The sequence below is a fragment of the Salvelinus alpinus genome, chromosome 11, assembly GCF_045679555.1.
Source record: "Salvelinus alpinus chromosome 11, SLU_Salpinus.1, whole genome shotgun sequence".
NCBI lineage: Eukaryota > Metazoa > Chordata > Actinopteri > Salmoniformes > Salmonidae > Salvelinus > Salvelinus alpinus.
Window position 1 is genome coordinate 39,794,460 of NC_092096.1, and position 12,740 is coordinate 39,807,199.

The 12,740-nt window shown below is 42.2% G+C and overlaps 1 protein-coding gene across 1 annotated transcript; it reads left to right on the forward strand.

The window, feature by feature from the left end:
- The first annotated feature begins 4,217 nt into the window (after positions 1 to 4,217).
- Positions 4,218 to 6,982, forward strand: LOC139533418 (islet amyloid polypeptide-like). Its single transcript, XM_071331450.1, has 4 exons — positions 4,218 to 4,343; positions 4,678 to 4,773; positions 5,261 to 5,395; positions 6,423 to 6,982. Exons 2-4 carry the CDS (start codon positions 4,694 to 4,696, stop codon positions 6,595 to 6,597), a joined length of 390 nt encoding a protein of 129 aa, XP_071187551.1. The 5' UTR covers positions 4,218 to 4,343; positions 4,678 to 4,693; the 3' UTR covers positions 6,598 to 6,982.
- The last annotated feature ends 5,758 nt before the right edge of the window (positions 6,983 to 12,740 follow it).

Genomic DNA, 12,740 nt, shown 5'->3' on the forward strand with positions numbered 1-12,740 from the left:
CTGGTTCACATTCCCTCATCTGACTAAATGTATATTACCCTCTGTTCCCCCCATGTCTGTGTGTGGAAATGTTTGTTTGTTACGTGTGGTTCGCATCAGGCTGGTTTGCGCCGGGTATGTGTTTGACCCGTGTGTTTTGTTTATTGTACCGTTTGTGTACTTTACTTTTATCGCTGTTTTCCTTGGGCATGAATAAAGTGCGCCTGTTATCACCCATCTCTGCTAGCCTGCACCTAACTTACCTTCAACCAGTTGCGCACATCGTGACACCATTACAGAACGACTACCTTTCCATGTCCATTTCATCTGTGTGTGTCAATAAAGTATCCTTGTATGTAACTCTGAGGTTACTTTATTCCCCTCTTACCAGGGGAGGTGTTAGCGCACCCTGGTCTCAGAGCATTTCGTATTATTCTGTATGTATATCAGAGACACTCCATTTAGTATGGTATGTTATGTTTTGTATGGTATGTATTAATTTGTGCATGTCCATCAACCATTTCGTATAATATGTTACGAATTACAATTAATATTATACTGTATGTTACGAATTTGCAAAACATACAATGTTACAAATTTGCAAAACTTGATAAATTCTAGCTCGGTGGCTAACATTAGCTAGCTGGCTACCCTAAGCTAGGCTAGGGGTTTAGGCTTGAGGTTAGGGTTAAGTTTAGGAGTTAGGTTAAAGGGTTAAGGTTAGGGGAAGGGTTACCTAAAAGGGTAGGGTTAGGGTAAGTGGTAGCTAACATGCTAAGTAGTTGCAAAATTAGCTAAAAGTTCCTTTAAAAGTTGCTAGGTAGCTAAAATGCCGTGATGAGATTCGAACTCGCAACGTTTGGGTTGCTAGACGTTATATGCCAACCCATCCACCCCGACCAAGCACCTTACTTTTGTTTTTGCCTTAAGTAACCATCTGTCTTGTGTAACCATACCAAAACGTAACATGTAATTGGAAATCGTAGTGTCCTGGTCCCCGGATTTACATTTACTATGCCTACGTCTAGTCTATGAGACCAGGCTGGCTAGTGGGTCACAGATCAGCCCAAATGGAGTCTCTCTCTTTCACTCTTAGGTGTGGTGCTGGCTCTGGATGCATGTGCCTACATGCTACTGGGCCTTGTCATCTTGCTGATTAAGAGGAAGCAAGTCTAGTGCAGCACTACTTTTAACAATAACCATGTGCTAGGTTAAAGGTTATTTGTCTCAACAACTGTTGTTTTAAGGAGTTGGTGTTGTTTTCCTCTCTTTTTTTCCTGTATTTCCATTATTATTATGATGATGATTACAACTATTACTGTAATGAACATTAGTCACCACTTGGTGACAGCCCAGAGCTAATGTGTCATGTCTGTCAAAATATTTGATCAAAAAGAGCCTCACACATCTTTTTCTGGCCCAAAGACTAATTGTTGCATGAGACATTCAGAATGTGCTTGGTGTCCTTTTTCATGTTTGCATGCCTGTCTCTTTCCTCAGTTCTTGTATCAAGCACTAAATATGAACGCCATATTGTTAGCTCATCCCAACTTTTGATAGACTCATTCAATTACACAATACAAGTATTTTCTCTCTTTGCTCTGTCATCGTTGTCTCTCCACCTCCCACTCGTTCACACCCCAGACTCCTTCATCACCTCTCTCTCTCCTTATCCAATCATCTTAACCCACCCTTTCACTGTCTCTCAATTCACCAGATCGTCAGTAACACTCTCAACAGTCTAAATGTTCATCCATTAGGCATCAGAAAACGTCTCACATGAACCATTATGTATGCGGGGGCTGGGATTAAAAATACAAATGTAGGACAAAACGCACATTACGACAAGAGAGACACCACAACGCTACATAAAGAGAGAACTAAGACAACAATACAGCCTTGCAGCAACACAACATGACAATAACACGGTAGCAACACAACATGGCGGCAGCACAACATGGTAGCAGCACAAAACCTGGTACAAACAGCACAGGGCAAGAAGGTAGAAACAACAATACATCACACAAAGCAGCCACAAGTGTCAGTAAGATTGATTGAGTCTTTATATGAAGAGATGGAGATAAAACTGTCCAGTTTGAGTGTTTTTTGCAGCTTGTTCCAGTTGCTAGCTGCAGCGAACTGAAAAGCGGAGCAACCCAGGGATGTGTGTGCTTTGGGGACGTTAAACAGATTGTGACTGGCAGAACAGGTGTTGTATGTGGAGGATGAGGGTTGCATTGGGTATCTCAGATAGGAGGGAGTGAGGCCTAAGAGGGATTTATAAATAAGCATCAACCAGTGGGTCTTTGCCGTTGAGTATGCAGAGATGACCAGTTTGCAGAGGATCATGGAGTGCAGTGATGTGTCCAATAAGGAGCATTGGTGGCAAATTTGATGGCCGAATAGTAAAGAACATCTAGCCGCTCGAGAGCACCCTACCTGCCAATTTATAAGTTACGTCTCCGTAATCTAGCATGGGAAGGATGGCCATCTAAATCAGGGTTAGTTTGGCAGCTGGGGTAAAAGAGGAGCGATTACGATAGAGGAAACCAAGTTTATATTAACCTTAGCCTGCAGCTTGGATATGTGCTGAGAGAAGGACAGTGTACCGTCTAGCCATACGTATTGTCTTATAATAAAACACGTGTAATGTAAGATTGTCTGAGAGAGAAATCATATTATCTCACGGAATTTTAGAATTCAATGAACATAAGGACATCATGGTAGAACAGTTTTGGGTCAAACGCTTCCATAAATGGGGTGAGTGTGTATGTGTTAGAGGATCACTGGAGAGACTGAGGGAGAATCTTGCATCCAACAGGCCTAGCTAAACCACAGGTCGGCGTCAGTCACGTCTCCCCTAACTCAGGCCTGTGGGTAAAACTCTGCACTTGACTAGGACCATGTCTCTGTCTACAGACCACCCTACAGGGCCTGTATGTGGTGGTGTTGGCAGAGTCTCTGAGGGGAGGATTCTGGGTATTCAGGGTGTGTGTGAGCGCAAAACAACCTCAGAGATAGCCATGCTAGCAGAGGGCATAGGCGCACCCACTGGGGAGCCAGGCCCAGCCAATCAGAATGAGTTTTCCCCACAAAAGGGCTTTAATTCGAGACAGAAATACAGTTTCATCAGCTGTCCGGGTGGCTGATCTCAGACGATCCCGCAGGTCAAGAAGCCGGATGTGGAGGTCCTGGGCTGGCGTGGTTACATATGGTATGCGGTTGTGAGGCCGGTTGGAGGTACTGCCAAATTCTTTAAAAAGACGTTGGAGGATGTTTATGGTAGAGAAATTAACATTCAATTCTCTGGCAACAGCTCTGGTGGACATTCCTACAGTCATTATGCCAATTGTGCGCTCCTTCAAGACTTGAGGCATCTGTGCCATTGTGCTGTGTGACTAAACTGCACATTTTAGAGTGGCCTTTTATTGTCCCTAGCACAAGGTGCACTTGTGTAATGACAATGCTGTTTAATTAGCTTCTTGATATGCCACACCTCTCAGGTGGATGGATTATCTTGGCAATGGAGAAACGCTAACAGGGATGTAAACACATTTGTGCACAAAATTTTAGAGAAATAAGCTGTTTGTGTCCATGGACAATTTCTGGGATCTTTAATTTCAGCTCATGAAACATAGGACCAACACTTCAGATGTTGCGTTTATATTTTTGTTTAGTACAGTTACTGTGGAATTCCCTTTTTCCTTCTACCTTCTTTTCACCGCTTAAATCATTCCCCTCTCACCAGAGTGGGTTGTGGAGCGTGTGGACTATAGGTACTGCAGACTAGGTAGTGGGATGGAGGAGAAGTGGGTGACATGATGAGGTATTGATAGTACATACTAATTCCGAAAGAAATCTCCATACACTCACCAGTAACTACATTTGAAAATGAACTGGGGGTGAAACCTTTTATCTGCAATATTGTAGTTGTTATCCCATAATTTCCCCAAGCGATTCCCTCCATTATTGGAGCCACCTAAAAATACACAGAGTCTAACTTTCTGCCCTAAGAACTTAATGCAATATTTTGATGTAAAATGTATGTGTGGTTTCCGCCAGTGTGAGTTTACAGCAGACCAGTCCAACCACAGTTCGATGATGCTGATGATGAGAATGACGAAGATTATGTCGTGTGTGTGCGTGTGTGGAGTAGGTGACTCTTGCTGTGGATTCGAGTTTCTTTAAGTGAACCTCATCCCTGATAATGGAAACGCAGGACTATATTTGGAGGGGTGATGTCACAAGTGGTTGACGGTGAAGCCTATATCTGTGTGAGAGTGTGTGTGTGACAGTCTAAGAAACCACTGACAGTAGCAGTGTCTGTCTTTGGAACCACTGACGATTGGGTTTAACTACGGAGGGTGAGTTAACCAGACTATTAGGATGCATATTTGATCTGAGAGACATGGAGACCAGGACACTATACTATCCCAAGTCTTTTTCTCTCTTTTCCCTGTGTGGTTGAGGGTAGACTGTTGAGTGGCTTGTCTGTTTGGTGGTCTTTGGTTTGCATGGTACTCTGTTCTACAGAACTTTTACTGTTTCTGCTGTCATTCTATTCTAAAGTGTTCTAGTAGCATAGACTGAATATTTGATGGGTGTGGGTTACATTATTCACATGCATGTGCATCCCTCTACTTGTGTAATTCAACAGCGTGTGTGATTATTCATTTACCATCTTTTGTTTTCGTGTAGGGATCGCGCGTGCACGATGTATTACCTGAAGCTGCCCGTGTTCCTTCTCGTGCCTCTCGTGCTGCTGCCATGTGTCGCCACCCTCCCTAGCAACAGGTGAGAGCATAAAGCTGCCTCAGTTATTTCCGTTATTTCTGAGTGTCACTTCTGTGATGTACAATTACAAGTGTCGTGCAGTGTCGCCCAAAGTTCAATTGTCACTAGGAAGTGGGTTTAATTTGGCATGTGAATTAATCACTCAACTGATATAGCGCCGGTTTTAAGTTGTACGTAATTTGGCACATCCATCTTGAACCGTAAGAAATCAATTAACGACGTGCGTAATCTAACTCTACACCCGGCTAATGACATTGATGAGATCATTGAGATGAATATCCATTGCAATCGTGACATCCGAGAGGTCGGGTTTTGTCCTGCCAAGGCAGAGACAGGAATATGTGAATCGCGTAAAAGTGATCAAGTTCGCACTGGAGGGGGACTAGTGGCCACTCCATTGCGCCCTCGAGAATTGAGCTGATGTTTTGAAGTGGGCATCAGTCACCGGTCGGAGTGACGGTTTGGCTCTTTCCTCATCCTGATTCAGGTACTTCACCTCATCTAGGGAGCAAGAAAGCGCGCTACCGGACAGAGAAGGCTGGCTCGTGCCCGGGATCGTCTCCAACCACTACCTCGGCCTCATTGGCGCGCGGCTCCAGAGAGGGCTCACATCTGTCAACAGGTAAGGTTGCACCTTATTATATAAGTTGCACCTCATTTATTGATTTGTTGATTGAGTGCAAATGTTGATAATTTTGCGGACAAAACAATGTAAAATAATCGAGTTGATTAAACTAATTATTATTTAGTAAATGGATCCACAGCCTTTTTTTAATTTACTCAACTCGTCAGTCAAAATATGCTGAAATATTATCTGAACTGAACATTGTTAGTTGGCCCAATTTAAGTTGATTTAAGAAAAATCTAGGTTAGGGACACCCACACATTCAAATAGTGCTTTTAACATGCAATGTTTTCAACCTACATATTTGATACACTTTGACATAAACTTAATTACATTGTGCATGTTCATACAGTAATTATTATTCAACATGTCCTCACCTGGGATTTGAACTTACAACCTCTTGGTTCACAGAATTCCTATCTTCCTATCTTCCTGCCATCTATAAATGAACATGCACAATGGCACCATGTATGTGTGAAATATGTAGGTTAAAAACATTGTATGTTAAAAGCGCTGTGTGTGAGGGTGTCCCTAACCACAGTTTTGTCTAAGTTTTCTCAAGTTAGAGCTCAGTTTGGGCAAACATTTTTTTGTTTGTTTAGGTAACACTTTGACTGAAAGTTCAGTAAACAAAACAAAAGGCTGTTTCTAAATAATGATTTTTCATAGTGAAGATTCATGTGGATCAGAATTGAACTAAGCTGAAATTTGTGGGGGGAATCACCTAATATTTCAATTTATAGTGATAATAATATTATAAATTAAATTAAATAATAGTGATCTTAATAATAATAATAGTTTATTGCTATTACTATTATTGTTACTAGTAGCTGCAGTAGTGATATTATCATATTAGTATCATATGGTGGCTATTTTTATCCACTTACTATACAGTATGTCTGGTAGGCCAATAACTTTGCTACATTTTCCTGATCTATACCACTCTATAAATGTTTCGATAAGTAATGCATAATTTGTTCGACATATTGGATTCATTTCTTGCTGTCCTCCGATATCCCATCAGCCACCACATAGAGAAAAGGAAGTGCAACACGGCTACCTGTGTAACCCAGCGACTGGCCGACTTCCTGACCCGCTCCAGCAACACCATCGGCACGGTGTACGCCCCCACCAACGTAGGCTCCAGCGCCTACGGGAAACGGGATCTACTGCAGCCTCCCAGCTATATGCCTCTCTAGTGACGCATGGGTTCAAAGTCCACTGATGTAGGATATGCTCAGCTGAAATGACCACACCACCATGTAAACAACAAGGATGGTTATGTATCATTAACTCGAGTTTTTGTTTCTTTTATGAACTTCAGAAAAAAACAGTGCCTTTTGGTATAGAATAATAAAGAAGTATGTGTTACACAAATCAGACTAGAGGCTGATGAGATACTAGTCTCTGTTCTGTGAGCCCAACTGGTTCAACTCAACACTAACCCCACCATGGCATGTGAATTAAAAACAAGTCAAAAGTAAACGGGTGCATAAGGCATATAAAATACAAGTTTTGTCCTTCTGTTTGACTGTTGTGTCGGTTATTTGTTTTTGTAATAAAGTTGAAAGATTTTTAAAAGTCGCTGGTTTCACTGCACGTCATTAATAGCTTCAACCATGCAGATACAATGTTGAGCTCTTTTGTAACTTAAATGAAGCATTAACTTATGATGTACAAACCAGTATGCTTATGAATACTCATAAATGCTTTATAAATTATAATTAAATGGTGTGCTCATGAATGAATGGCAACATGTAGACTCAATGAGGCATTACACGCAGGCATACAGTATAGTACATGAGTTACTCAACAGATACATGTACTTTCAGGTATTGGAGGGGAAAGGTGTGACGCACTACATTAACCTGTGTTTGATTAATACCATTCCCAGTGGGAGCAGAAAATTACACCTGTATTCCACTGCTTTTTAATCCAGACATGAGAGGTTATAAAAAAAATAGCACAGAAGTTAATTTAGCTGATGATGCCATACACAGACCAGCCATTAAGCCCCCAAACATGGCTGACACTGTGGGATAGGGGTCAGAGGTGTGTCAAGCTATTCATATGAATAACAAGCATATAGCCTACCTCTAGGATAATGTACATCAAGAGTAGTCAATTAGACAGGGGTAATTCACATCGATGGAGATGTTGTTGACGCACTGCAATACTGATTTCCGATGAGAGTCGTCTATCTGTGACAATATCCCAGATGACACTTTGAACTACTCCATTATTCTCTCTCTCTCTCTCTCTCTCTCTCTCTCTCTCTCTTATAAAATAATAGGCCCTTCCGAACAGCTCATAGAAATGTTGGAAATAGGTATATGGTCCAGATATGAATGAAAACACATCAATATCACAGCAGGGAGGGATATAGTATGCATGAGTGAAATAACCAATTCAGTGTGGCTATAGCACCTTCAGGCACCACAGGTTGAGCATTCGTTTGTCAAATATAACCATAAGTAGAGAGATGACAAGTACAACGTTTGCTTTTCAGGCCATCTTTGGTCATTTGCCTCAATGGGCATTTAATATACAGGCAATTCAAGTTGAGATGTGCTGCTCTGTTCTGGGCCAGCTGAAGCTTTTCTAGGTCCTTTTTTGCCATACCTGCCCATACACCTGGTCCATAGGCAAGATACGATCAAATCAGAGCTTACAGGACTTAAAAAAGCAGAGCATCTCTTCAGCACAGACAAACCTCTCCCCATCTTTACAACAATTTAATCAATATGCCTTGACCATGACAGTTTACAATCTAAGGTAACACCAAGAAGTTTAGTCTCTTCTACTTGCTCTACAGCCACATTATTCATAACCAGATTCAGCTGAGGTCCAGTACCTAGAAAGCGATTTTGGTTTTAAATACTGTATGTTCAGGACAAGTTGATTCCTAATCACCCATTCTAAAACTTGCAACTATTTGTTTAGGGTTTTCACTAGCTGTGGGTGCTGACATGTATAGTATTGAATCATCTGTGTACATATAAACACAGGATTTGTTTAATGTTAATGGTAGATTATTGGTAAAAATAGAGAACAGTAAAGGGCCAAGACAGCTCCCTTGTGGAATACCACATTTTACATGTTTTACGATAGAGAAGCTTCCATTAAAGAAAACCCTCTGTGTTCTATTAGGTAGATATCATGGATAGAGAGCTATGGCAGATAATGTAAAAAAAAAAAAAAAAAAAAACTAGAACAAATGATAGTATCTTATTATCGATATCTTTCAGCCAATCATCAGTCATTTGTGTCAGTGCAGTACATGTTGAGTGTCCTTCCCTATAAGCATGCTGAAAGTCAGTTGTTAAATTGTTCACAGAGATAGCATTGTATCTGGTCAAACACTATATTTTCAATGAGTTTGCTAAGAACTGGCAGCAAGTTGATTGGTCGGCTGTTAAAGCCACAAAGGGAGCTTTACACATTTTTGGGTAGCGGAATGACTTTCATTATTAGGTATTTTATGCATGAATATGATGGTCACAGTGTGTTGTTGACATTTCATGCCTAAATTTGCCAACTTTGCCAATGAAATAGTCCTAAATAAAAGTGGCAATATCAAAAGGTTTTGTAATGAATGAGCCCTCAGATGCAATGAAAGATTAAGTTGAATTAGTCTTTCTGCCCATAACTTCATTTAAAGTACTCCAAAGCTTTTTTCATCATATTTTATATAATTTATAATCAAGAATAATCGAGCATTTCAGTAAGCATTTCTCTACGGCTGATAATTCTCGATTATCGGTGGTGACAGTGTTTCCTAGCCTCAGTGCAGTGGGCAGCTGAGAGGAGGTGCTATTATTCTCCATGGACTTTACAGTGTCCCAAACCTTTTTGGAATTAGTGCTGTAGGATGCACATTTCTGTTTGAAAAAGCTAACCTTTGCTTTTCTAACTGACTGTGTATATTGGTTCCTGACTTCCCTGAGAAGTTGCATGTCGCAGGGACTATTCGAAGCAAGTGCAGTGCGCCACAGGATGTTTTTGTGCTGGTCAAGGGCAGTCAAGTCTGGAGTGAACCAAGGGCTATATCTGTTCTTAGTTTTAAATTCTTTGAAAAGGACATGCTTATTTAAGATGGTGAGGAAGGAGGAGTAGGATAAAGGCTATAAGAACTGGTCATCTAGTGCGTTCGGAACAGAGAGTAAAAGGAGCAGACTTCTGGGCGTGGTAGGATAGATTCAGGGCATAATGCACAGACAAGGGCATGGTAGGGTGCGAGTACAGTGGAGGTAAACCTAGGCATTGAGTGATGATGAGAGACGCTGCATCTCTGGAAGCGCCAGTTAAGCTAGGTGCGGTCTCCGCATGTGTGGGGGGGGTGGGGCAAGGGAGCTAACCGAGCCATGTAGAGCGGGATTAGGGGCTACGCAGTAAAACAAAACAATGAGAGCTACCCTAAACAACAGTATACAAGGCATATTGACATTAGAGGGAGGCATAAAGCAATCACAGGTGTTGATTGGGAGGGCTAAGACAGCAACGGGTAAACAGCTAAGACAAAAACAACAGGTAAATGGCGATGAATGGGCAGAGAGGGTCAGTTAGCTACACACAGGACCTGAGTTCGAGGCTGGGGCCGACAGATTAACAAAATTAAGTACCGTGTTAATGAACAGTCCAGTAGGCATCAGCTGTGTAGCCGAGCGATCATAGGATCCAATAAGCAGCAATGGACGAAACAGGCTGTGCCCTGGGTCCTCACCGACATCAACGACGCAGAGGCCGGTTGAGAGCACATTGGCCAAAATACGTCAGCAGACCAGCCATGATGGATCGGCGGGGCTCCGTGTCGACAAAGGGTCCAGGCCAATTGGCAAGAGAGGTATTGTAGTTGGTGTACGTTTGCTAGCCAGGGGAATGGGCCTAGCTCGAGGCTAACTGGTTCTTGCTTCTGGACAAGGGCATTAGTCACGATAGCAGCTAGCTAGCTGCGATGATCCGGTGTAATGGTCCAGAGCTTGTGGCAGGAATCCGGTGATGTAGTGGGGGGTAAAGCAGTCCGATATGCTGGATAGAGCTATTATAGATGCTGGATAGAGCTATTAGATGGATAGAGCTATTATAACCTACCAGAGCATTTACAAACAGAACAGGAACTATATCTTTATTGATCATATCTTTACTAATGCTGCATAACTTTGTTCTAAAAATAGTTTGGATGGAGCAGAGAGGAGAGGCCCGTTCATTATAATGTCACATCAGTAGCACTTCACCTGTGATATACTCCCACAGCGTAATTATACCAGACAGCTAATGGAAATGTGTTTTCCCATCTAATGTCAGATCACTTCTCTTTTAATAATCCCAGCATTTAAACAACACCCCAGACTCTGACATTAGCCCTTAATCGAACATGTAACAGCAGTCATGGATATCTGGCTGGCTATTATATCTCACACACTGTTATTTATCTCTCACACTGGGGTGAGTGTCTACACAATTCCATATCAGGAGGGTCAGAGGTTATGGTCCATTGTCACGGGGTAATTAACATGCTCGGCACATTAAGTCGATTCTACTCTGTCTGGATGTAGAAACGTAAGTCTGTTTAACTCTGATTAGTATCACTAATTGACACACGGGCACACAAATAAGAGTATGATGTCTGATTGGTGATGACATCTGGTGAGATCTTTCTTTCTGTCTGAACTCTGTAATTGTTTCCAGGGACAAGAAAAACATTTCATATACTTGAAGAAACATTCAAAGTTCTTGAAATTTTCTGGATTGACTGACCTTCATGTCTTAAAGTAATGATGGACTGTCGTTTCTCTTTGCTCATTTGAGCTGTTCTTGCCATAATCTTCTGTATACCACCCCTATCTGGTCACAACACAACTGATCGGCTCAAATGCATTAAGAAGGAAAGAAATTCCACAAATTAACCTTTAACAAGGCACACTTGTTAATTGAAACGCATTCCAGGTGACTACCTCATGAATCTGGTTGAGAGAATGCCAAGAGTGTGCAAAGCTGTCATCAAGGCAAAGGGTGGCTACTTTGAAGAATATCAAATATAAAATATATTTTGATTTGTTTAACACTTTTTGGGTTATTACATGATTCCATATGTGTTATTTCATAGTTTCCAGCTATTCCAGCTTCAACTTCGACTCATCTGCTCTTTCTATAATTCCGACCCAGTTTTTGGGCAGCCCAAGAGGAAACGCAGATGTTACAAAGGCAAGAGATGGGGGATCCTGGTGAGATTAAGGCAAAGGGACAACCGGCCACCTCTTCCCTCCATTCTACTGGCCAGTCACTTGATAATAAGATAGATGATCTCCGATTGCGGATTTGCTATCAACAGGACTCTCGAAACTGCAACATTCTCTGATTTTCTGAAACACGTCTTTCGGATAAGATACCTCCATGGCTGTTCAATTTGATTCACTGCGCAGACAGGACAGGGGAGTCGGGGAAATCGAGGGTAGAGGGGTTTGCCTCTTCATCAACAACAAATGGTGTGCTGACTCAAGCGCAGTGGAAGTGTCGACCCATTGTTCACCCATCTTGGAATAGTCAAATGCCCGACCCTTTCACCTGCCACGGTTTTCAGCTGTGACTGTTCTATACATTCCAACTCAAGACAAGAAAAATAACAAGCTGGCACTTAACAAACTGCATGAGGCTAAAGCCAAGTAGGAAAACTTACATCCAGAGGCTGCTTTTCTGATTGCCTACGATATTAATTCCACGTCATTAAGACACGTAATGCCCAACTGCCGTCAACACGTCTCTCTCGCCACTAGGGGTGATAAAGTCCTAGACCACTGTTATTCCACCCACGAGCAAGCATACGCTGTACTCCTGCTTCCTATTTACAAGCAGAAGCTCAAACAGGAATTACCCATGATTCACTCCATTGAGAAATTGTCTCCAGAATGAGAGATTATGCTACAGAACTGCTTTGCTAGCGCTGTTTCGGTACTCCGCTGATGACATCGACAGACAACAAGCTAACCTACTCCCTCACCGGCTTCATTAGGAAATGCATTGGCGACGTTGTCCCCACAGTTAAGGTTTGCTGCTTCCCCAATCAAAATCCCTGGATTACCACTGAAGTTGGTGCTAAACTAAAGGATAGGGCTACCGCACACAGGGCTATCGCAGACAACCCTGAGGCTACAGCTGAGGACAGGAACTAGTACAAAAGTCCCGCTATGACCTCCACAGCGAGCAAAAGCACAATATAGGAATAAGGTGTAACCATATTACACAGGCTCCGCCGCCCACCGCATATGGCAAGGGCAGTCCATTATGGATTACAAAGGACGACACAGCTGTGATCTGCCCAACGATGCCTCTCTACCAGACGAAC

Excerpts from the sequence above, each read along its gene's own strand:
- LOC139533418 (XM_071331450.1), top strand. The coding sequence starts at position 4,694 with ATGTATTACCTGAAGCTGCCCGTGTTCCTTCTCGTGCCTCTCGTGCTG. Across the intron at positions 4,774-5,260 it reads GCCACCCTCCCTAGCAACAG|GTACTTCACCTCATCTAGGG; the intron begins GTGAGAGCATAA and ends ATCCTGATTCAG. Across the intron at positions 5,396-6,422 it reads GGGCTCACATCTGTCAACAG|CCACCACATAGAGAAAAGGA; the intron begins GTAAGGTTGCAC and ends ATATCCCATCAG.